The 25,410-nt window shown below is 41.3% G+C and overlaps 1 protein-coding gene across 1 annotated transcript in view; it reads right to left on the bottom strand.

The window, feature by feature from the left end:
- Nucleotides 1-25,410, bottom strand: part of Dnah14 (dynein axonemal heavy chain 14) — a 394,744-nt gene that overhangs the window by 102,219 nt on the left and 267,115 nt on the right. The window contains 9 exon segments of the mRNA XM_012513730.1: nucleotides 211-402; nucleotides 3,336-3,497; nucleotides 5,699-5,896; nucleotides 15,291-15,461; nucleotides 16,292-16,459; nucleotides 17,342-17,485; nucleotides 19,513-19,641; nucleotides 20,871-21,052; nucleotides 21,895-21,962. Of these exon segments, the coding sequence (XP_012369184.1) occupies nucleotides 211-402; nucleotides 3,336-3,497; nucleotides 5,699-5,896; nucleotides 15,291-15,461; nucleotides 16,292-16,459; nucleotides 17,342-17,485; nucleotides 19,513-19,641; nucleotides 20,871-21,052; nucleotides 21,895-21,962 (1,414 nt within the window).

Here is a 25,410-nt window from a genome sequence, read left to right as displayed (position 1 = left end):
TGGGGCAGTGTGCTGACAACCCAGGCAGTGTGGGCTGTGGGCATCTCTGAGATGGGGTGGACACTGACAGAAGACAAGGACCTGGTGGAGTACAGACAAGCAACAGGCCTGGTTTGGATTTGGCTCACTGCTTCTGTTTGCGTCCAGCAGGAGCTCATGCTGTCTGGGTGCCATCGACAGGCAGGGACCTCAATCTCATCAGCGACTTACCTCTCTCTTCTCTGGATTCACCTTTTCCCTTAAGAAAGAGTTGGCTACCATAAGAAGTGCCTCCTCTGGCCACTTCTGGTACCAGTCCATTGTGCAGGCGCTGATCATGGCAGGGTACACTCTACAAATCTGGCGGAGGTTAGGTCCCACAGGGCTCATGATTATAAAAATATGGAAGTTTTTATTTATTCTCTGAAAAGGAATGGGAATATAAAGTGTTAAAATGTAATCTATGCTTAAAAATACATCAGAAGTAGCACTTAAGACGTGTTTCCATTCTTTCCTTCATGGGTGGAGATGAGTCAGTGCTGCTTGGAGCGCCTGCTTTTCGAGGGAAACTGCAGTCCCAGTGTCTGCTCCACCTGGCTCACTTCAGGGCATCAGCAGTGAGGCTGCGGGAGCTGCTCTTGGGAAGGGGTCAGTGCTACAGTTCATTCATCTGGTCTGGCTACTCGGCCCTTTTTACAGGGTGGTGGCCTTTACAACACCCATGGGAACCAGAGAGAGAATGGCCAGCTGCCTTAGAGCTGAAAGACAGTGAGGAGTGGAGGGAGTGGGAGACTGGGGAGAAGCTCTGCCACTCAGGGACCACAGCAGCCGTGGCAGACACTGCTGTGTGCAAGGCAGCTGGCTGGCCCTCATGTCCTCAGGAAACCTGGCTGTGTGAAGCTGCACGACTGAGGCAGCCCAGTGGCCAGTGCTCTCTTAACCCAGAGTCCCACTTGTGTAAAGTGGTAATACTTTCGAGCATCATGTAACCTATTTGCCAAATAAGTACTGAAGCCCAAAGAGGCCTAGAGGGTAAGATCTTTTTCAATTTCCTTCTCTTGATCTTAAAAATTTATAAAGAAAATAAACTCAGTGGTGTTGTAAGCTGGCTTAATCAACTCCATTTTGTAACAAGTTTTATAACTTCTGTTTTGTAAAACCTTGATCTCTTTTGTAAACTCCCACCCATGCCTAACCACAAAATGTGACTACAAATAAGAAAATGTTTCCCAGCATTCCTAGAGAAGATAAAAAATGTTTTTCACCATTCCACAAAATGAGTTAAACTGTCCTTCCGATTACGGGAACAAACAGAATGCCGAAAAAATGAGTAAAACTGTCATCAGATGTCCTTCTGACTACCGGAACAAAAACAATGCCTAAGCCAAATAAGGACATGTTCCTACAGGGTTTACAAAATATGACCTCATCTACAAGAACAAAGAGTTAACCCTCGGTCATGACTAACTCTGTAAAACTCCCCCTTCCTCCCCCTGCTTTTGTGGTTTTCTGCTTTAAAAACTGTGTGTCACTCCAGCTAGGTGCGCATTCTTGTCAGTTTTCTGAGGAGAGTGTTGCCGCTGAGCTCAGCTAATAAAGCGCTCCAAATTTCTCCTTTGGTTTCAGTGTCTATTGGTTTTGTGGTGTGCCACATTTGGGGGCTCGTCTGGGATCCCTTTAACAGGACTCCCTAGACTCTGATCCAACCCCTGGACCCCTATCTCTTGGAACCATTGGCTATTCCTCTGAGAGACTGGCTTCACTCTTGTCAGTTTCGGAGGAGAATGTTGCTGCTGAACTCAGGTGATAAAGAGTTCCAAAATGTCCCTTTGGTTTTGGTGTCTATTGTTTTTGCGATGTGCCACAAATGGGACCTATGTAACAAGAATGTAACTTTTGTATCTGACAAGATCAGTCAAATCCCCTCAGGATTTAGCTTGTAACCCTGTACGGCACTTTGTAGAACCTTTGTCAGTGTCAGCCATGAGGATGAGTCACGGCCATTGCTTGGCCAATGTGCTCTCTGTGAAAGCCTGAGAGAATGTTTTCTCTCTATGTGACTCTCCTTAGGCACACTCTACATCACTGATCACTTTCCTCTGTGGCCCCATAATCTCCTTGATCAGAAAGTATGGAAATTCATATAATAGAGAAACATTTAAAGTAAGAGTGAAGTGCCTCTTTGCTTTAGCCACACCTAACTGCCTGGACGTGGCTGATGTCGGCAGTGAGAGCAGCTTATTGTTCACCATTATTGTAAGATACAGCAAAGCACTTTTGGGAGTAGGGGAAGACAGCTATAAGGCTGAATTCATTCTAGCTGGGATTCTTGATTTTGACTTCTGGAGTGCCTTAGCTTCCACCCCCCACACGATTGCTTCTCTGTCCTTCCTTACTGCTTGTCATCAATTCAGTAAACTATTGAAGCCAGTCACTGGAGTGCCAAGGGTTACCAAGACAACTGTTAGCCTTTCCACCATATCCAAGCATCCATTCTTACTGCATCTGCTTTCTATCAACTGTGGATCCCCTTTCTGGATTTGTTTATTGTTACATCTTCTTCTTGCGACACATACTAAGCACCTGGGAAGCCAGGCTCAATTTCCAAATAACCCTAACATAGACACAAACTGGCCCCAGAAACGAGGGCCCTGTGGTCCTCCTCCAGCATGCTGGGCCTGGCCACACTGACCCCCTCCTGTGACAACTGTCATGTCTGAGGGGCACAAAGGCTTAGGTCACTGGGCCAGTTGAGGTCTTGTCTTAGACCCTGGTGGCTGAGTTCATGACTTCATTCTAAGGATTATCTACTTTCTTTGGCCAATTTGTTTTTATATCTATCACTTTTTGGTCAATTCTAGGGTTATTTGAAGGGAGTTTGTTTTGTTTTGTTTCTGACACAGGTCTCACTATGCAGTCCAGGTTAGCCTTGAACTACGTAGCCCAGGCTGGCCTTGAACTCCTGGTGATCCTCTTGCCTCAGCATCTGGAGTGCTGGGATTACAGGTGTGCAGTGTGTGCTATTATCCCTGACGTAAGTTCTTATTTCTTGCCTTTCCTGACTTGTTAGCAACATAGCTGAAATGAAAATCACATTAACTTGGAAGGAATCTCTGTGTAGGAAATAATCTTGGAAATTTCCCATTTTATTGCCAATATATGTAAGTACCTTTTAAAAAAGTCATTAATAGCCTGTACTTGGGGTACAGTGTTTGTGTGCAGAGATGAATGGTGTTAGCTTTAAAAATTTATTTAAAGAAACAAAGAAATTATATGCAGTTTGAAAATCATGAACTGAATTATAAATGTTGGTGTTTAACATGATAATGTGATAAAGTCAACTTACAAAAGCATACCTTTTGGAAGAAAGAAAGCAAAGATTTTCTGCTGTCTGTGTAACCAGACTGTAGAGCCAAAGATCGAATCTTCACTATAATAGAATACAGCTCTTTGTCTTCAAACACGTGAGGTATTTTCCCCAGGTTGACAATGTAGTTCAAATCTTCCAAAAATGATATCTTAGGTCAAACACACATTTAGGTGGGAATGAATAAATTATTCATATATTCTATTGTAAACAAATTGAGAAAGTAATAGTATTTAAGGGGAACTGAGGCTTTTTAAAAAAGCTAACTTCTTAAATTGAATCTGTGAAAACATTTTTTGAGTGAAAGTAAGCCGTATTCTTCTGTTCACTCATTCAGACATCATCGGGACATATACTTGGCTGGTAGCCTACCAAGTCCTTATGTCCCTGGGCAGGAGGGGTAAGGACTATAGGGCGGCTCTCTCTGCCCTTGCTCTTCCTTCCCCCTTTCCCCTCCCTCCTCCACTTCTTTCTCTCTCACCCCGTTCCTCTCCCTCCCTCTCCCCCTCTCTTAGAGCAGACAAACTAGAAATAATGTGGTGGGGACAGTTATTTTAACTTAGTCAGGTTCAGCTCTACATAGGGTTCCTAATCCAATGGCAAAGATAAGGAGAAAAATCTGACACAGGAACTTTACTAGAAGAATAAAGTAAATATTTCATTTTTGAGAGTAAATCCAAGTTTTCTTAAAAAACAAAGCCAGTGCTCTCCAGTAACCACCCCCCCCCCAGTCATTCAGGAGAGTGCAGCATCTCAGATTAGGTGGGACACGGCCTGGGGCTGATTTCCTGCCCACTTAGGACATTCTGGGAACTGCCCAAGTGTATTCAGCCCACTGAGCATTACACATAGAAAGCAACAGCATGACCAGAAGACCCTGGAAGGCCTGGAAGGAAGGCCCAGTGATCTTCGAGTCCAGATTCATATGGGAGAAGAGGAATTATGCTCATTTCAGTTTTTCTGAAAAAAAAATTTTTTTTTCCTGAAAGAAATTTTATGACAGCAATGGGCTCCTGACATGGGCTTCCACATTTACTGAAACCCAGAAAAAAGTCTATGGTGGAAATCACAACTACTTTAACACAGAAGTTGTTAAAATATGGAGAAGGGAGAACTAGAAAGCAGAAGACCTGGGTTTGGGGCATAAGCGTCGGTCTTGCTATGTCAACCTCATGGAGTGGGTGAGGAAATGCCTAGTGCACTTCTGGGGTATCTGGTGGTCTGGAGGTGTGGCCTGGTGACTACATCTGGTCTCCTCCTTTCTGGCACAGCTTCCCCAGCCTGCTCCCAGCACCTTGGCTCCCCTGTGCCCTCCTGTCATGATGCTCCTGTCTGGGAGCCAGCTAGCCATGGCCTGAACCCCTCAAGCCATGAGCTAGGTTAGACCCCTTCTCCTTGGCTGTGTCTAGACTTTGTCTAGCAGTAGCAAAGCTGTTGCTATTTGTTTCTCAATAAAATTATGGAAAAAAAATAGCAAAGCTGACCAACATACTGTGATATACACAGATATGGCACTTGGATTTCCTCTCAGAATATCACATGAAAGGGAAAAGTAACTCTATATAGATAGGCCCAGCAGTAATAGAAATAAAAAACCAAGATGAAGGTTTAAAAACAATATTCATAACTATATTCCTGGAACATAAATAATGAGCTATGTTCCCTTGAAGTTTTTCCACAAAGGAGTAAATACAATCTGAGGTGGCATTCTTAATTATGTTTTGGCTGTGGAAGGGCATAATTTATGCAAACTAACAGAGCTAAGAAATGATGGAAAAATATAGGGGCCTGGGAGATAGCTCAGTAGAATAAGCACTTCCCTGGCAAGTGCAAGGGCCTGAGTTCTATCCCCGGTTCTGCAAAAACAAAACAAAACAAAACAAAACAAAAAAACCAAACAACAACCAAAAAAAAAGAAAGAAAGAAAAAAAGAAATGATAGATATACAGAACGCATATCCTTCAAGGAAAATCCTGCCCTGATGGGGTAGGCCGGGAGAGAAGCAGGGACCTCAGTGCTGCACAGGCTGCCGGTACACGAGAGGAAGACAGTCACTGCTACAAGGTGAATGACTGCAGCCCAGCTGTTTAGAGAAGTTATCCCAAGCTTTCAGCTGAAATGGAAATGAGGCATAGAAAACACTCTTTTGAAAAGACAGTAATATTCAAAACTATGGTATAATTAAATATAGAAACCATATGGGCTACAACTGGATAAGGACAAGAATTGATTGACCTTAGTAGGGTTACTTGTAGAAGTCTCCTTATCCTCTTTTCAAAGATTAAATTTCTTGTGGGGGTTTGCTAAATGAACACCAAATATTAGCAAACAATAAATACAGAAAGTACTTACTTGTTCTTGGTGTAAGTTAGCAACCACCAGAACAGTGGGGTTCTCTTCTAATCCTGCTTGAATAAACACCTTTTTAAAGATTTCTTTGAATTCCACAGAGGCACAACCATGAGACACAGGCACGTGGTACAGTTTGTGTTCTGACAAATAAGAGGCCAACGTCACACAAGTTTCTTTTCCACATCCATCTATTCCAATCTTTGGAAGGAAAAAAACAAACACTACATATGATTCTTACATATTTTCGGGGAAACTTTCAATACATACTTTTGTTTCTTTGTGCCAGAAATTTTGATAGTAAACAAACTTGAGACTATTTTTATTTATAACCTTTTTGGGAGGTGTATTTAATATAATTTGAGTATTATATCAAAGTTTTATAAGGCACTCATCTATGTTCAATATTTACATTTTCTATCTTCATAGCTTCTGGAAATATATGAAACAATTTTACTAGAAAGTGGCGATCTGGACAAATAGCACAGATAAACTTAGAAATCTGTATTATTGTCAATAGTTGATTGTAAGAAGACATTCCTTTGGAACCATGATAAATGCTCTGATAATGATGACAAAGTATCATTTTTTAAAACTAGCTTTACTGGATTTACTGACGTAGAATTTACAGACAACATCTGTTCTCACTGACTCAATGCTTTTAGTATTTGCTACAGGGTCTCACTCTGCAGCTTGGAGGCAGGGCCAGCACAGCATGCAGTGCTGGGCATTGAACCCAGTCCTTGGGTTTGCCAGGCCTGCACTTAGATTGCTGAGCTATCTCCACAGCCCCTCTTAGTGCTTTTAGTAAACTTATAGATTCATGCAGTTATGAATACAGGGCAGTTCTGGAATATTTCCATCACTTCGAAAAGGTCCCTCTAGCCATGTCAGTCAGCCCCCTACTCCATGCCTGAAGTGATGTGTGTGCTCACTGGATCACAGGGCAAGACTATGCCTAGCTGTGTAAGAAGCTACCTGTCTTCCCAAGTGACTGGGCCTTTTTGTATTCCCACCAGGGACAAGGGAGTGTTTGTGCTGCCTGGCCGACTGGTGGGCAATCACGGTACCAGCCTTGGGACTGGTTGCTTCTTAGGTGTGAGTGGAGGCTCACTGTGGGTTCCCAGGGAGTACTGGTATGGAGCACATTTTCATGCCTATTTGTGAGGTATCAGTTTATTTTTAATCGAGCTGTCTGTCCAGAGGATTTTCTGATGCAGCAGGATCCTGCATACTGTGGGTAAAGATGGTTTACTCTTTTCCCACTGTGAATGCCCCTCACCCCTGTTACTTTCCACTTGGTTGGCTGGAACCCCTAGTGTGGCCACTGAACAGGAATTGGGATGCACACATCCTTGCTCTGCTCCCCACCTCAGAAGTAAAGCATTTAGTTCTCACTCTTAAGCACAGAAAGAGCTGCAGTTTTTATTAGGTTGGCAAGGTTCCCTTCTAGTCCTTGCTGTGTCCTAAAAATATCACACATGTTGAATTTTGCCAATAATTTTGGGGGTCATCCATCAAGATTTGTATGGTTTTTCTATAATATGGTACATTCAATGAATTTTTGTTGTTATTTGTTTTAAAACAGGATCTTGCTAAGTAGTTCAGGCTCATCTTGAACACACTAGACCCTGGCTGGTCTTGAATTTGTAGCAATTCTCCTGTCTCAGCCTTGCGAGTGTTGGGATTCTAGGTGTGCATGTTAATGGATTTTGGCATGTCAAACTGAGCATGCATTCTTTGGATAAGTCCCACTTGCTGTGGGCTATCATATTCCTTACACATGAATGGTTGGGGTTTGCTGATGTTGTGCTCTGAACTGGTACAATCACACTCCTGAGACAGCGAGCTGCATCCTCTTTGGTCACAGTGTTTTCTTCGGCTTGGATAAGCTCTACAAGCAGGAAGCATGGTCCAGTGTGATGTCAGAGGGGCGAGGCCTCTAAGGCTGGGCCCAGAGGAGGCAACTGGTCTTCAAGGAGCCTCATGCTTTCCTCACCAGCGCGCCCTCTGACTGTCTGGCAGAAGCCCTACACAGCAAGCTGCTGAGCAGCTGTTGGAGGACCTGCAGCTCCAAGTCGCTCCTGCACTCGTGGCCCACACACATGTGCCTTGGGATGCTGCCCATTTCCCTTTCTGCTGACGCTTTGCTATATTTTCATACTGGTGATGGAACCTAGAGCTTTCACACTTAAGAAGCATAAAATGCAATAAGAGGCACACTTTAGATTCACAAATAAATGGTGGAAAATGAAGGAGTGCAGAACAATAACTCATGCAAATGATTAATGGACAGCTGCTGAGGTGACACTATTTACAAATGAGAAAGGTAGTAAAGGAACATTTTTGGTGATTGAAAGACTTGCTTTCTGGCTTTCCTTTGATTCTATTTTCTAATTCCTTTTAATCAACCTTATTATACATGTTTGTTTAAATGAAGGAATAAAGGCTCAAGTTCACAACTTCTGACATTGCCAGTCTTATGGAAAACCCGCTACTATTATGGACTACTGGACTATATTGGAATATTATGCTGAATTTACGCAACTACAATATTTAAGTGACAATGGAATGCCCTTCTCTGACAAAACTAAAGAGGGGGATACAAATGAACTACCATTTTATATCTCTGTGTTCAGAATAGTTAGGCTAGATATACAGCTGCATTCTCTTAATTCACTGAATAGAGAGATTTGTTCTAATAGTGTTTGTGGACAGGATATCATGTCTGCATCTTGTACAATGAATAACCACTAAGACAACAATATGCAATGTATTAATTATTGAAACTGTGATAGTAATCAGTTTTGAAACTATTTGTTTCTCAATAAAATTATTTAAAAAATAAATGAAGGAATAATAAAGCTCTTCTACATGTAAGAAAAAATCTTTTTTAGAAAAAAACCACAATTAAGAAGTTATTCATAAATGTAAAGAGTAAGTGTAAATAATAATGTAACAGCTAGTTATAAATAATGTGTGTATTTGCTAAGTATTATGGATCTCATTTAGTTTTCCAAAAACTTATTTATTTATTTTTTTGTTGGTGTTGGGAGGTTGGGGAGATAGTTCAGTAGAATAAGTGCTTCCCTGGCAAGCACAAGGGCCTGAGTTCAATCCCCAGTTCTGAAAAAAAAAATTGGTGCTGGGACTTGAACTTAGGACTTTGTGCTTGCAAGGCAGGTTCTTGTGCCACTGAGCTATATCCCTGGACCAACTGTTTCCTCTATTTAAAGTATTTGGAAGTTTTGCAAGAATCTGGCTCCCACTTGTTCCCATGAGAAGCACACTTTGTTCTACTTAGCACCCTATTCTGAGGTCAGGTTCCACCTGCCTGGAGGTCATATGAAGGCAGGCATGCACAAGAGGTGGTGCCAGATCCACTGATTTTATTTACATCAAGCATCTTCCAAAAACATGATAGTGTTATGTCTGAGCTACTTTCTTAATTAGTGAGCACAAGGGTCTTGTCTTAGAATTTTAGGGGAGGTTTATTTTTTGTTTTTGGTGCCAAGGACTGAACCCAGGGCTTCCAGCTTGCTAGGCAAGCATCCTACTGCTGAGCCAAATCTCCAGCCCCTTGTCTTATATTTAAGAACTGTGATTTTTCATAAAGTATGGGTGAATAAAACTGTAAAGTAGATTTTATTGAAGTTTCTTAGTTTTTATTTTGCAAAAACAAAAAAAATATTCAGATTCCTACCAGTAACATGTGACCTCTTGACTGCCGAAGGACTCTTGTGGCTCTTGTGATGTGCTCTATAGCTTCCTTGAAGAACACCATGGAATGAGAAATCTAGCAGAGGAAAGGTGACAAATGAACTAATGATACGGTTAGCAAACCCAGTGTGCCCTGTTGTGTTACACTGCAGGGGCAGGATGAGAATGTCGGTGCCTGGTGCCTGAGATGTCAGCATCAGCTAGTTCAGTGGCATCTTGGAAAGGTGCTTCTGCCACATCTGCTGGGTGGCACTAGGTGTCCATTGGTGAAGGAGAGTGAAGGGTGAGGGCTGCTGGCTTGTGGCACCTGCCTCAACACCACTCTGCCTGGGACAATATGGGTGACAGTGGAAAATCACTGTTCCTCTGTGACATGTCAGGGCACACTCTGGTGCATTTCTTAACTCCAGTAGTGTTAAACATCCTGTAGCTTGAGCTGCATGTTATGTCTTTAAAATTAATCCAAAAGTGAGATAAAATAATGAAAAACTGTATTTCTAAGGCTCTTCCTTCAAATTTGAGGGTATATTATCATTTCTTTCCTCCCCCAAATGCCCACACTCATGTACACACACACCTTAATGCACACACACATCTTAACATATCATAACATATATGTCTATATGTATGCATACATGTACAGATTTGTTTTAAATGTATTTGGTTGTTAAAAGGTCTCACTGTGCAGCTTAGACTCATAGTGATCCTCCTGCTTTCAGCCTCCCCAGTGCTGGAATTACAGGCATGTGCCACTATGCCCAGACTCTGGCAAGCTCAGCCCACCCAGGGGGCTGGATTGGCACGGCATGTGGTGCCTGGGATGGAACCACGGTCCCTGCGCTTGCCTAAGCTTGCCTAAGAAGGCACTTTAGTCTGCTGAGCTATCTCACCAGCCCTGTACAGATTTTTATAGGGTGTATGTCTTTACCTCCAAAGACTTTGACCCCAACTTCATTTGAAATTCACTCAGCACAGTAGCAAGTTTATCATAGTCATTAGTGTTCTGATAGATCTTTTTTCTAAGAGGCTTGTTTATATCCAGGAAGTCCATAAACACAGTTGAGTCATTCATGAGGTTTTGCTGTGTCCACTGAATCTATTGTTAGATAAGAATACAAAAGCTTGATGATGCTTCTCATTGAGATCAACATATATGAGTCAGAGAACCCCCAACCCCAAGGAGTTCACTCAGGGATGCTTTGCTCTTTCAAGCCATGAAGTCCTTTTGGCATTGAAGCCTGCGGGCCTCTTTCCAGAACAACACTTTAGAGTGCCGTTATACTGAAACACAGTTTTGCCTAAGAACTCTGAGGGCTGCTGGGCTTCAGGGTGTTGGAGATACCTGTGGAAGCTGCAGAGATCTTGCAGTTCCATCAACAGTCTTGGTAAAGAACCTTTCCTCAGTCAAATGTTAGGTACGAGCCCAAGTCTGCAGACTGGTTGACTCCTCCTCATGAAAAGGAAAAGCAACCCTCCTGTTCTACAGGTGCCTCACAGCAGCGTGCACTGCCTGCAGCCACTGGCCCCTCAGTGCTGTGTGCATCCCTGGTTCTTGCTGCCCTGAGGCCTCACGGGACATTCCTGGTGGAAGAGCTTTGGGCCATAGGATGCAATAGCGAGGGCTCATCAGGCCTCAGATACACCGGGCAAAACCCTGCGCATGCTGCTGCTAACCCTGCTCTGTTTCATCTGTCAAATAAGAAGGAGACCCACATCAGAGGCCTTATGACTGAACATGAACATGACGAAGGGCACGCAAAGTGCTTAAAACAATGCTTGACATTGGTATGGCATATATCTATATCTATATATCTATATCTAATCTATATCTCAATGACTCAGGTTTATCCCTTATGACAGAGCAGCATTCCATATTCTATACAAGTACCACCTTTTCTTTATCCATTCATCTGTTAATAAACATATAGGCTACTCCCAAGATTTAGCTTTTATGACTTGTGCTGGTATAAACATGGGTCTACAGGTATCATTGTAATACAATATATTTAACTCTTTTGGGACGATATCTAGAAGGGGAATAGTTGGGCTGAATGGAAATTCTAATTTCAGTGTTTGAGGAAAACTCTTCAGATCATCAGGTCTTTTCATTTCTTATGTGTTCATTCATCCCAGACATATGGGCTGTGGGAGGATACTAACAAGCTCAATGATGACAGCATTTCAAAACAAGATGGTAGGAAATTGATAATGGTTATTATACTGCTACTGTTATCTTCAAAGTAGTTGCTCAAATTGCAAGATACAGGCATGCAGAATTGATCAAACAATATAAGCGCTAACTGAATCCTTTCAACGAACTAATAAATATTAATGGTACAATTATCTTAGCTAATATATATATATATATATATATATATATATATCTCACTTTTCCCTCTCATTTATTGATGACGGCCATTCTTTCTTGGGTAAGAGAGGATCTCAGTGTCGTTTCCATTCCTACTTCTTTAGTGCAAGAGATGCTGAACATTTCTTCATGTATTTTCCGGTCATTTGTACTTCTGTGAAGTGTTTATTTCCCTTGCTCATTTTGTGACTGGGTTCTTTATTTGTGGGGGCCTAATTTTTCTGGATTCTCTCTATATTACAGACAGTAGTCCTTTGTCTGAGGAGTAGCTAGCAAACCTTTTCTTCCTTTTGTAGGCTGATTTTTCACTCTTGTTTCCTTTGATGTTTTGAATTTAAAAAAAATGTATGTGATCCCATTTGTTGATTCTGGCTGTTATTTCTTATGCAATTGACATTCTGTTCAGAAAGCCCTTGCCTGTGCCTATGTCTTCAAGAATTGTACCTATTTTATGTTTCAGCTTAAATGTCTAGGTCTTTGATTCATTTTGATTTGTGTGTTTGTGTGTGTGTGTGCATGGTAATAGATATGGGTCTACAGACAATTTTCTCCATGTGGTGTCAGATAACTTATTATGTCTGGGGTTGTTTCTGTGTCTTCTATTCTGGTCTGATGATCTACATGACTTTTGTGTCTACGATATCACTATAGCTTTATAATATAGCTTGAAGTCTGATTATGATGCCTCCTGCTTTGTTTTTGATGCTCAGCATTGGTTTTGCTATTCTGTTTTCACATACATTTTAGGATCTTCCTAGTTCTGTGAGGAATGCTGTTGGTATTTTGATTGGAATTGAGTTAAATCTATCTATCTATCTATCTATCTATCTATCTATCTATCTATCTATCTATCCATCCATCCATCTACTTTGGTAGTATGGCCATTTTGGCAATATTGATTTTGCCTATCCTGGAACATGTTATATCTTTTTATTTTCTGATGTCATATATACTTTTTTAAAAAACCCAACGATCAAGTAATTAAAATATACCAATTAAAATAAACCCAAATTTGCACAGAAGTAATTTATATCCTCCTGTTCTTAAGGAAAAGTTGGTTAATATAGTGTTTTATTTGGGGCATTATAGCTGTTCTTCTTCTCTACATTACTGACCATGCTAGGTCAAGATCATTACATTTTCTTGGTCATTTCCTACTTCCTCTACATCTATTCCTTGGTGTCATAAATTCTTAAAACTAAATTATAGTTGGCACTTCTCCTAAGACAGACATAAACTCTCTTCAGATCATCATGTCTTTCCATTTCTTATGCATTCATTCATCCCAGACATATTGGCTGTGGGAGGACACTAAATTTGGAGATTTAGGAGAAGATAAAATTCTATGAATCTGTTCTCAGAGTCATGTAGGTAGGGTGGACAGGCAATTATAGTAACTTGTAGGTTGGAGAGATAGGCAATTGCATTATAGTAAGTTTTATGATAGGAAAATCCCATAGTACTATGAAGATATGAATCAGGGCTCTAAATTTGGAAATGGGATAGTATTGGCTAGAAAGGAGGAAAAGGCATGAGCTGAACTTTAAAAAATTTATTTTTATTGTTTATTGACTAAACATGGTTAAATACATTTCTGGGACACAAAGTGGTATTATAACTTACAAACACAATGTGCAATGACAAATAAAATTAATATATTATCACATCACATACTTAGGGATCTTCTGTGGTGATATTTACTCTCAGTGCTTTTGAAATGTATAATGTGCTACCATTATACTATGTTTGTTGGATCTAAACAAAAATCTTATTTTTCCTGTCTTGGGGTTGGCACCCTTTGACTATCAGCTCCCTACTCCTCCAGCCCCAACCTACTTTCAGCTTCTGTGAATTTCGTGGCTTTACATTCCACATATGAGGGAGAACATGGACTATCTGTGCTTCAGCTTCTCCCCTGTGTGCACAAGCTGTGTTTTTAATGGCAGCCAGGCCCAACCCAAGGCAGGACCTGCAGGTGCTCAGGCAGAGGGAGAAGAAATTATGTTGTTCACATTTTGGGCATGGATGCAGATCTGGAGGGGGATATCAGTAGGCCCAGCCTCTTCATGGTGGAAAGGGTGTGCTGACTGGCAACTTGGAGTGTCTTAACATATCCTGAGTACGAAATGCTCTAACATGAGATAGATATAGAGGTCCATCCAAGGCCTCTAGATTTCAGGTCTTTCTACTACCCATGATAGTGAGATTGAAACACAGATACAAGGTTTAGTTCTCTTCAGTGTTATGACAGCTTGCACTTAGTGAGCACTTCCTGGCTGTCAGGAACATTCCTAAACATTTGATTCATGTCGGTGTGTGATGTTCCATCAGAGTGCTGTGGTATAGGTACCTTCACTGCCCCTCCTGTAGCACAGAAGAAACTAAGACAGAAGCTTGTGCTGATGGTGCATAGCTGTCTCATGGAGAAGGGGGCCTGGCCCCCAGGGAAGTGCCTGGGTCTATCATCTTCGCGTCCCCTGCCTTTCAGGCTGTAACCAGAGGACAGTAAGAGCAACAGTGGAAAGGGGCAAGGGACAGAAGGCTACTGTATCATCTAGGAGTCCCTAGGGGAGGAGAGGAAAAGAGTGTACCCAAAGGAGCCGAGAAAGTTGGGGCCTAGTGAGTGAGAGGAAAAGGTTACCCTCAGTGCTGAGGGGAAACATCATTTCAGCAGATGTAAGAAGGAGACTGGATGGCAGAAGTCATAGGTCAACGTGGATAATTATATCAAGATATTTCTGTGCTGAAGAACAGAAAATTTGAATTAAAGGAAAACAGTGATAGGAATACCTAGAGGAATTTTAATTATCTATGATTTTTTTGCATCTCAAACACATATACAGATATGCACTAATACTAATACATGTACTAATACACATATGTGTTGTACTTTCTGTTATGTGCATGTGTATAAAACTATATCTCCCTGAATGAAGTATATCTTCTAGAAATCCCTTTTACTGTTATAAAATGTAGTTGTGCCTTTGAATTTTTTATTTCACAGACTCCTACGAATAGGGCGAGAGAATGTGCACTGTCAAGCCAGAGGAACAGGGGAGAGGAGTCACCCTGGCAGAACACGCTTCTGCAGGGACAGCAGTGACAGTCATGGGCTGGGCTCACTGGGCAGGTACTCACACCCTTCCTGTGTGACCCAGCCTGGGAAATACTTTTGCTTATGACCTGGACCTAAGCACAAGCAGTGAAAAGCCAATGTTCAAAGGGTAGACAGGGTGAGGAGTCAGGAAGTATCTCAAGACAGTCTTGCTGGTCCAAGAGGCAAAAAGCCACTTAGAGGATCCCAAGAACCCACAGCATGAACAGAGGCAGGGAGTCCTGCCCCCCATCATCCCAACTTCTGATCTCCCAGGTTTTAAGTGAAAGATGAAATTGTTAGGATAAAGGTGTTCTCACTGAACATTAGAGAAATTCTTGGAGATTTCCATAAAACACTTTTTTTGAGGGGGGAAGGATTCTATTTGAAATACTTGTGAAGTGTAAACTTACCTCGAAGTAGTCCTCCAGTTCCTTTGAGAGCACCTGATAGAAAAAGCTTTGTTCAAAAGGTTCCACAAGGCGATCGTGAAACACGCGGGAAGCTTCATGTATGAAGAGCAGGGCAGTTGTTTCCTTAGAGTTAATGACAGCCTTGTCAGCTTGTAGAAGCCCTAGAAGAAGCTGTTTCGAAACAGCCGGAGGGTGGTGTGTGAGGTGAAGGTTCATGATCCATAAAAGCAACTGCTCAAGGTAAGGACTATGTTTCTGTCAGGGACAACCTAAAGTTTTGATGAGATGGCAAACTAGAAGTCAAGGAAAATTGACACAGAAGCTGCCTTGATGAAAGGGAGCTAGAGGCTCCTTGGCTACATCTTGGACAGCTTGCCAGCAGGAGAAACCATGGCACCACCTGGCCAGAGGTGCTTCTTTAGGTTGATATATTTAGTATTCTAAATTTGGGTTAAAAACCCTAATTAGTCATTTCAAAGCACAAATATGTGCTAGCTAGGGCTGAAGTCCCACAGGAAGAGGAGAAAGACGCCAAATTCAAGAACTGTTTTCTTTAACAATTTTCAAAATAATTTAACTGGGTGAATGACCAAAGCAACACTACTGGCAAAATCTATGAAAACTCATACAAGTTTCTTACAGTGAGTGCCCACATGCTATCATCTCCTGAGAGCCGAATTAGACCTCAGAAAGGAAGCAAAACTCAAGAGCTATGCTATAACTGTCATTTCTTTTCCTGCTCAGCCAATATTCTAGTGGTATCATCACTAAATTTTCTGGTTGGAATACTTGGACAATTATATTCAACTTATTCATAGGACAAGCTGCTAATAAACAGCAAAATTAACATGAAATTATACTTTATCCCTTCTAACAATTTAATGCTGACAATACCAATAAAATAGAAGAGAAAAAGACAGAGACAAAGCCCACTCAGTAAAACGATATCTCCTCAATTTAAATTTTAAAAACAAGCTGGAGAATTTATTTTAAAAACAAACCTTTAACATGTCTCGAAGGTTAAACATGTAGTGGCATTTTGTGGGTGTTGGTAACATACGCTTACATATGTGATAGTACATATCCAGGGAAGAAGATATTATTGGATCCTTGCATTTCTGAACATCAGCTGTAAAGTTATTGAGGGAGAAATACAATCCCAAGTGAACCTTTGAAAAGAAGTTTTGTAATTTAGTTTTCAAAAGACTTTCAGTATAGATCACAAGATTTCAGGTATAGCCTATTTATGGTTAATCTCTGCAAGGAAACAGATTCTGCACTGCTGTGGCCCAACTTGTGCCCTGCCTCTATTGCAGCAGGTATGCTGTTAATTCTCCCCAGTTCCTGCTCCTGGAAGAAATTGCTAGAAAAAAATGTAAAGTGATAGACAGCAGTCTTGGCTGCTGCTGTATGTATGTATGTTTCCATCTGAAAATTTTGAAATATCTTATTTGAGAAAATGGCTCCACTTGAAATCTAGTATGATTAGAAACATAAATCTGAAAGATTATTATAGCTCTCAAAACTAATATGGGGTTTCTTTCTTTAGATTATAAAATGCAAAGGTAAATTTTAAAATCCATTTTTCCAAAAGCCCTTGGTGATTCTGAGTTAGGCGGTCCATAGCATAGCACCTGCAGAGCAGTCTGTTCTGGAGCAGTGCACATGTGTGTAAGTCTCTGCTGCCACAGTAGCTCCCTCAGTGGTTTTATTTAATAAGAAAATGGAAAAGAACAAAGATTGCAGAGCATATGTTAATAACAGGCAGACCCTTGAGTCCCATCAAGAATCTACTGGATTAGAAGCTCTGACAATGAAGTTTTGCGATACACATTTTAAACATGCACTAAATATGCACTATGTGTCTTCTCTTATATATACTGCATTATACTTTTATATTAAGAGACAAATGATAACAATAGGCTAGAAAATATAGAGTAATACAAAATCTATCTCATTGGAGAATGTTCTTCAATATTAGTGGTTCTACATGTTCACATATACTATGGAATTAGAATTTTTTTCAGCTGAAACTGAAGTACCTATATTACCTCAAAAATAGAATATAAGGCACTTTGAGGAGGTTGAGGCAGTACCAACACAGAGAAATGCTTGAGGAGACGTGGGTTGACATCGTGTCGGCCAATTGGAGAGACACAGGATGAGGCTGCCACCACAGAGACATCCTGGACGCCCTGCAGGAGAGTGAAGAGGGAGAGTGCCTGAAGGCACGTGGGGGAGTAGCAGCTGGTCTGCCTCTCTACCCCAAATGAGCAAAAGACTGAAAAACATTTGGGCAAATAGGATGAGGTTACAGTGTACTGCAAGACAAGGTTGCAGTGCTCACAGAAATCCATGTTCTTAGAAGTAACCTGTCCTAAAATGGGACTTTAAGACATGCTGCTTATAACAGGTTGTCTGAATATCGTGAAGAAAAAGCCCATTTTCTTTTTTAAAAAAGCCATTACTCAATACAATGAAATGTTTAGAAGAAAACATAGGAGAAATGCTTTATGATGTTGGTCTGGGCAGGGATTTTGGGGGGTAATATTCAAAAGGACAAGCAACATGGCAGAAAGTAACATATGGAAAAACTCCTGGACTGCAAAAATAGTCAACAAAGCAAAAAGACAACCAACAGAGTGGGAGAGAAAAGTATTTACACAATAAGTGGTTAACATTAGAAATATGTAATGTGATAGGTTCTAGCCCCAGTACAATTTGCTGAATTATTATGGTGGTCATCTAACATGACTGAATCCCCAAAACAACAGTTTATCTTCTCAGAGACTGTCCTCCTGCACCCCCACCCCAATCCCAGATACAATTTCCTCTCACCTTTCCTGCATCACAAGGGAGACCCCAGTCAGCTCCTTAGATGTCACTAAACTGCCTCTCAAACTCTGCCCCAAGCAAAACTCCATAAAATCTCAGCCTTCCATTGCCTCAGGTCAGAGGATACCCCATCTCCCTTGGATTTTCTCTGTCTTCAGAGTCAATAAAGGCCTCTTTTATCTTTTCTGTCTCTGAAAAACCTAATACAAGGAACTCAAACTTCTCAACAGCAAAGCCCAAATCAAAATTTACTAAAACCAAACCCACAAGTAACCCAATTAAAAATGAGCAAGAAATTTGCATGAAAGAAAACATACGAATTTCCCTAACAGACCATGGAAAAGTGCTCAGCATTAGCTATTATGAGGGAAATGCAAATCCGAACTGTGGGGACAGAGCGCCAGTGCCGCTCACTCAGAGAGGACGTGTTCCAGCATGTGTGCACGAGCCAGGCTCCCCTCCTGTCCCAGGAACCTTAAGCAAACCAAACACCAAAGGACAAGACATCAGCACTGCTACAGAACCATGGAGACGGGACACTCAAACCCTGCTGGGGGGAATGGGCACCGGTGCAGCCATTATGAAAGACATGAGTGGCAGTTCTTCAGAAAGAGTGCACGAGAATACCTGGCTGGGAATTTTTTGATTTTGCAATGCTTCGAACACCTTTGCTCTATGTTCTTAAAAATAAAGAAAGTAGTTTTCTGAGACAATTGCAGGTGCACTGGGGAGGTCATCTTTCTTTCTTTCTTTCTTTCTTTCTTTCTTTCTTTCTTTCTTTCTTTCTTTCTCTTTCTTTCTTTCTTTCTTTCTTTCTTTCTTTCTTTCTTTCTTTCGTGTGTTTGGTACAGGGTCTCACTGCACAGCTCGGACTCACAGTGATCCTCCTGTTTTCAGCCTCCCCAGTGCTGGGATTATAGGCGTGCACCACCACGCCCAGACTCTGTCGCTGGCTCAGTACTGGTATGGCATGCAGTACTGGGTATGGAACCCCAGTCCTTGCGCTCGCCTCAGCAAGTGCTTGGCCCTCTGAGCTACCTGTCCAGCCCAAGGTGGCCGCTTCGCTGGCTTCTCATGTGCCCTGACTGCAGATGCACTGAGAATCTCACTATTGATACAGGTCGCAGCAGTGTGTACTGACTCAGACGCAAAACCTTTAGGGCAGGTCTGGAGTGTTTACTAAGATTTGAACTTACAAAAGTAGAGTTTCTCTCCCATGAACCTGTTTTAAATTGCGAAGACATAGGTACAGTTAATATAGGGCCTCAGGCTTTACTATGTCCTAAGCTTTCTAAGCTTCTCGATGAACTCACTCAACAGTGTTATAGATATTTGATTTGCAGTCAGGTAACCACCTTAGGGGGAGCAGTGTGGGTCGGTTTTGTACCTTCCACACGTTTTTTTGTGTGTCATAGACCCCTCCCATGTCCAGCAGCTGCCTGACCAGCTCCAGCGGTGGTTGGGCTCCACTAGCATCTGGCACAGGTAAGTTCAAGTCGTCAATGAATATTACAGCCTGAAGGGAGACAAGCACATTCAATATACTAAGTAAAACAGCCTTTTTTGAAATTCTGAAGTAGGAATATCAGTTATGCTTTGTTACAAGAACAAAATTACAGGCATTAACATCTATTTTTCTATCAAGTGTGGTGGTGCACACTTGGAATCTCAGCACTCTGGGAGGCAGAAGCAGGAGGATCACAAGTTTGATACCAGCCTGGGCAACTTAGAGACTTAGTGAAACATTGTTTCAAAATAAAATAAAATAAAATAAAATAATTAAAAAGGCTAAAGGGAGTAGCTCAGTGTGAAGATCCTGGCTTCAACCTTCAGTCCTGGAAAACAAACAAACAAACAAACAATAACAACAAAACAAAACCCAAAAATCTATTTTGCAGACATGATTTTAGAAAAGAATAGGTTTTCAAAATAACAGGAACTCTATTCACTCTCAATGGACCTATAATCTGATGAGAGAAATGTATTTGCTGTCAATAAACTATTTGTGGCTGTTATAAAGGAATGTGCCTGTTATTTATTAGGAATGTGTTTTTTGAATGCCTCTTACTGGCAAGGCACCACTGTATAGATTTATCTCATATGTGGCATGTATGGTTTGGGAATAAGATTATAATCTGGAACTAGACTAAATGCTGTCATCATCAGCAACCAGGGGATAATTCAGACACGTGTTCAGTTTTAAACCTGTTACTTTCTGTCTCTGAAAACATCAGGCCTTGTTGTACCCTGACTGTGACTTGTGTCTCAGCCCTTTTAGGTTGTCTTTGTAAAACAAATGACTAGTTAAAAAATTACACATAGCTCTTTGCATTGAATTTTCTAATTATCTGATTTGAAACTGTTAATATCGCCTTTTAGTAAGAAATTCAGTTTCCTGTCTCTTTCTTTCTTTCTTTCTTTCTTTCTTTCTTTCTTTCTTTCTTTCTTTCTTTCTTTTTTGTAGAACTGGGGATTGAACTCAGGCCCTCACACTTGCCAGGGAAGCGCTTATTCCACTGAGCCATCTCCCCGGCCCCTTGGTTTCCTGTCTTTTGTGTCACAAATTGACCAAAATTTCTCTTGCTTGTTAATGGTTGCCCAGTTATTCAGCAGCTCTGGCCTTCCCAGCTCTCAGTCAGCAACTGGTGCTGCTCAGGAGTGTATGCTATATACCATTTTGTTTTTATTAGTATCTGTTAAGTTGACCAGCAGGAAGCTTACTTAACAGGGAAGGTAGGTGTTTACCTTGCTATTCTTAGGTGCTCCCAAAGTGTCTTTAGCTTTTCTTATTAGCTTCTTAAGAATCATCTCTTTGGCTTTGGCAGCTGTCATACTGGTACAAAAATTTATTGTAGAGACTATAATTCCTTTATCATTTTTAAGTGAACTTCTATTAGTTCCAGCTCCCAGCTTCTTAGTACTATTATCTGTGATGTCAAATACAAAAAGAGAAACAAATTTGGGTACCTTTGGTAATATTTTGCTATTCTCCCCCTTGTCAGGAGCAGGCACACAGGTTTGCAACACTGCCTCTGTCCATGGGAGGTACCAGCTCTGCGCCCCGTCAGGTGCATGCAGTCCTCACTCAGAGCACCTGCCACCTACTGTGTGAGACTCACATGGGGTTTGTAGGTCAGCAGACTTGTCCAGTGAAGGTCCTGAGTGAGACCATCCAGAAAGTCACCTGGGACAGGACCATGACAACCAAACACAAGCTTCTTGACTACTCTGGAACCGGGGATTGAACTCAGGCCCTTGGGCTTGCCAGGCGAATGCTTATTCTACTGAGCCATCTCCCCAGCCCCTTCTTGACTACTCTCCCCTTCCCGAGCAACCTGAGGCTTTTGCTCCCTTGATCTCTGCTTCCCCCTACTGAGCCAGCACAGTCAGGACGAAGTTGCTGAGGCTCACTGCACATTGCGATTGGTGGCTTGATTGAAGAACCGCGGAGCCACAACTTTCCGTGCGCTAGGCCTGAGGGCATGGGAGAGTACTAGAAGCAACATCCAGACTTGTGTCCAGGTCTTGTCGGAGTCCTGCGGGGGAGAAGGCAGGCGGTGCGCTCTGTTCCCTGCACACTGCCCTGCTTTGCACAGCAGGTGGCTTGCAAGGGCCAGGTCTGGTTATGCTGCGATTCTGCACCTCACACACAACTTGGGTGTGGCTGAGGCAAAGGAGGGCTGAAGCTGCCTGGCAAGCGCAAGGGGCCTGAGATCAATCCCTGGTTCCGCCAAATAAATAAATAAATAAAGCTGCCTGAAAGACCTACCAAGATTTTCAGCTGCTGTCCTGTCCCTCTGGGCTTCAGAAACCAAGATGTGGAGGTTTTGCTTTAGGCTGTTGGGGTCATATATTTCAAGAATTTAAAATTAGTTCATATACCATTGTGACTGTGCTAAACAAAAAAACAATGAAAGTAATAGCCTGTGCTTGATTTTACTTTTATTTCCTATAAGAAAATAAGGTTTTCATTCTTTTTTTCTTTTTACACTTTTACAGATAAAATTATGTCACCCTTGAAACTGACATTCAAACTTAACATGGGCTTGCTTTGAAGATGAGCTAAGGAGATACCAAAGAGTTTGAAGCCACCTGGGCTACACAGCATGCTCAGTGTTAACCTGGGCTCTATGGGAAGACTCTGTCTCAAAACACAACAAGCAAAAAATTGGGCAAATTTCTATAATGGCAGGAAATGAGTACTGTCTAAGGATACTAAGCCACTGCCTCCCTTGTCCCTTTACAAAATGCATTTTGCCTCTTTTACTTTGGTCTTACTTTTTGTTATTTTACTTATTATTGATGGCAAAGTTGTATTTCTCCATTGTTGAAACTCACTTTACTTTAAATATTTTTGTATTTTTTAAAATTTTGCTTTTTATTCTTTGGATACAGGGTCTTACTGTGCAGTTCAGACTCATAGTAATCCTCTTGTCTCAGCCTCCCCAGCATTGGGATTATAGGCGTGTACCACCATGCCTGGTGCTGCTACAGTGTGCCTGGGGTTCCAGGGCTGACACAACATGCAGTACCTGGGACTGAACTCAGGACCTTACGCTTGCCAGGCAGTCACTTAGACCACTTAGCTAGCTTCCCAGCCATAAATATTATAGTAAATGTTTCAAAAATTATGTTTCTGATTTTAAGGCCTAATTTAAGTGTATGATTCTGTTCCAAAATCATTACTAAGTCTAAGATGTTTCATGTTCAGACAGATAGTGAGGTTAAGCTCAACTGCCTATATTACAGGATAATACTATCATTAAGCTTCTCTTGTGGAGGGTTAACAACTTAAATTTTCAGACCAAAAGTTAGAGAAAAAGAAGGGCTACAAGGACAGCCAATATTTTGCCTCTAGCCTTCCAAGGTCAATTAAGACTCAGAACATATGAGAACTTGTACTGTAACGTCATGTACCTCGGTAGTGTCCCAAATTTTCTGATCAAGGAGATTATGGGCTCACAGAGGAAAGTGATCAACAATGTAGAGTGTGTCTAAGGAGAGTCACATGGAGAGAAAACATTCTCTCAGGCTTTCACAGAGAGCAAATTGGTCAAGCAATGGTCGTGACTCATCCACATGGCTGACACTGACAAAGGATCTACAAACTTCAGAATAAATAATGGTAGCTTAGAGAAAAGAGAAGCAAAGGAATTCATGATACATATAAAACTGAAGGCTTAATCAGCTGAAGATCAAATGTGGGACAAGGAGAATGTGACATGGAGCCTGGAGAAAGCAGATGGACTAGCAGAAATGGAGCTAGAGGACAGGAAAGAACTCAACTGAAATATCTGGATCTCTCTAACTGAGATAAGAAGTAATAGGTGAAAAGCAGGTTTGGGAAAGAAATCGAGAGTTCTATTCGGCTGTGTTAAGGCTGGGACATCACATCCTCCTGTGACAGAAGCTCCTGGATGTCTGACTCTCATGGCAGGAGGCAGTTTCCAAGGGCCTTTCCACGACTTCATTTTCTTATTCAGTTCAAGCAATGACAAGCTTCTTTAATATTTTAACAGATTTAGAGTTACCTTTAGAAATTTGTACTACTTATTTGCATAATTTAGATTTCTCTCTTTTGGTAAGAGGCAGATAGAGTGAAGAATGACACTCTTTGTAAACATATTTTTATATTTGATAAGTAGATCATATATTTCTAATTAAACAAAAGCAATACTAAGAAAAATTTATTTGCGTATTTGTGTATTATTAGGTACGTCTTTCTAGGAGGATAATAGATAGGTAATAGATAATAACTGTTAAGGCTCCTTCCTCTGGTATGAAAGGGAAACTAGAGAAAGCCAAGAAACCCTTTATTGCTGGACATGGGAAGGTGGCCAAAAGAGAAGCCTGAGACCAACGAGGTGGTGACATAGGTTAGAGCTTGTATACAATTAGGCTAAGGGCACAGTTTATCTGGGCTGTACCATGATGCAACAGGCACTGACTGGGGGAGGGTTGGTGCATGAAAATCAAACAAGGAAGTTTCTTGGTTAACTCAGAGAGAGGTAATGGAAGACAGTATAGGAGCAGCTTGTCATCATGGGGGCTAGGATTCCCAGGCCTGCTAAATCGCAGCCACAAGGGCCTGGTAGACTGCTGTATGAGCAAAGACCCATCAATAGATACATTATAGTTTAACATATCAATACTTGATAGAAAATACCTTTTCCATGTTATGTCTAAGATGTTTGATATTCAGACAGATAGTGAAGTTAAGCTCAACTGCCTATGTTATAGGGTAGTAATATCATTAAGCTTCTCTCATGGAGGGTTAACAACTTAAGTTTGTAGACCAAACATTAGAGAAAAAGAAGGGCTACAAGGACAGCCAACATTTTGGCTCTAGCCTTTCAAGGTCAGTGAGGACTCAGGACATCAGAGAACCTGTACTGTAACATCCTGTAACTCAGTGATGTCCCAAATTTTTCTGATCAAGGAGATTATGGGCCCACAAAGGAAAGTGATCGATGATGTAGAGCAAATTGGTCAAGCAATGGCCGTGACTCATCTACATGGCTGACACTGACAAAGGATCTACAAACTGTGATACAGCATCTCAGGGTAAATCCTGAGGGGATTTGACTGACCTTGTCAGATACAGAAGTTACATTTCTTGTTATATAGGTCTTGCTTTATCTTGTTCTTAATCATCCAGCAGAAAAGTATAAAAATGAGGTATAAAAAGTAAAGCCACATTAATATGCTGAGCTGTAAAAGGCTCAAGTCAACAGCTTCTGACATTGCCAGTCCTATGGATAACCCATTACTACTATGAACTACTAGACTATATTGGATTATTTTGCTGAATTCATGCACCTACAATATTTAAATATGGCAATGGAATACCCATCTCTGACAAAACTAAAGTAAAAAAGGAGATACAAATGAAGGACAATTTTGTATCTGTATATACAAAACAGTTAGGATAGATATGTAGCTACCTTCTCTTAATTCAATGAGAAAAGCAAGTAATTAAACAGAGGGAACAAGTAGGGATCCTACAATAAGAAAATAATATGACAAAGATAACCCAATATATATCAATTATAGCCATCAGTGTAAAAGGTCTCAATTCACCAATCAAAAGAAGCAGACTGGCAGAGCAGATCAAGAAACAATCCAACAATATCCTATATACAAGAAACACATTTAAATAAAAAAATTCACAGACTGAGCATCAAAGGATGGAAAACAATACTCCATGTGACAGGAACACAGACAAAAGCAGGGGTAGCTGTTCTGGTTGCTGACAATGAACTTCAAACCAAGAGTGAGTAAAAGA

This window comes from Octodon degus, unplaced genomic scaffold, assembly GCF_000260255.1.
Source record: "Octodon degus isolate 3935 unplaced genomic scaffold, OctDeg1.0 scaffold00017, whole genome shotgun sequence".
Classification (NCBI taxonomy): Eukaryota; Metazoa; Chordata; class Mammalia; order Rodentia; family Octodontidae; genus Octodon; species Octodon degus.
The sequence above is the reverse complement of the archived record's forward strand: the minus strand, read 5'-3'. Positions and strand labels throughout refer to the sequence as shown.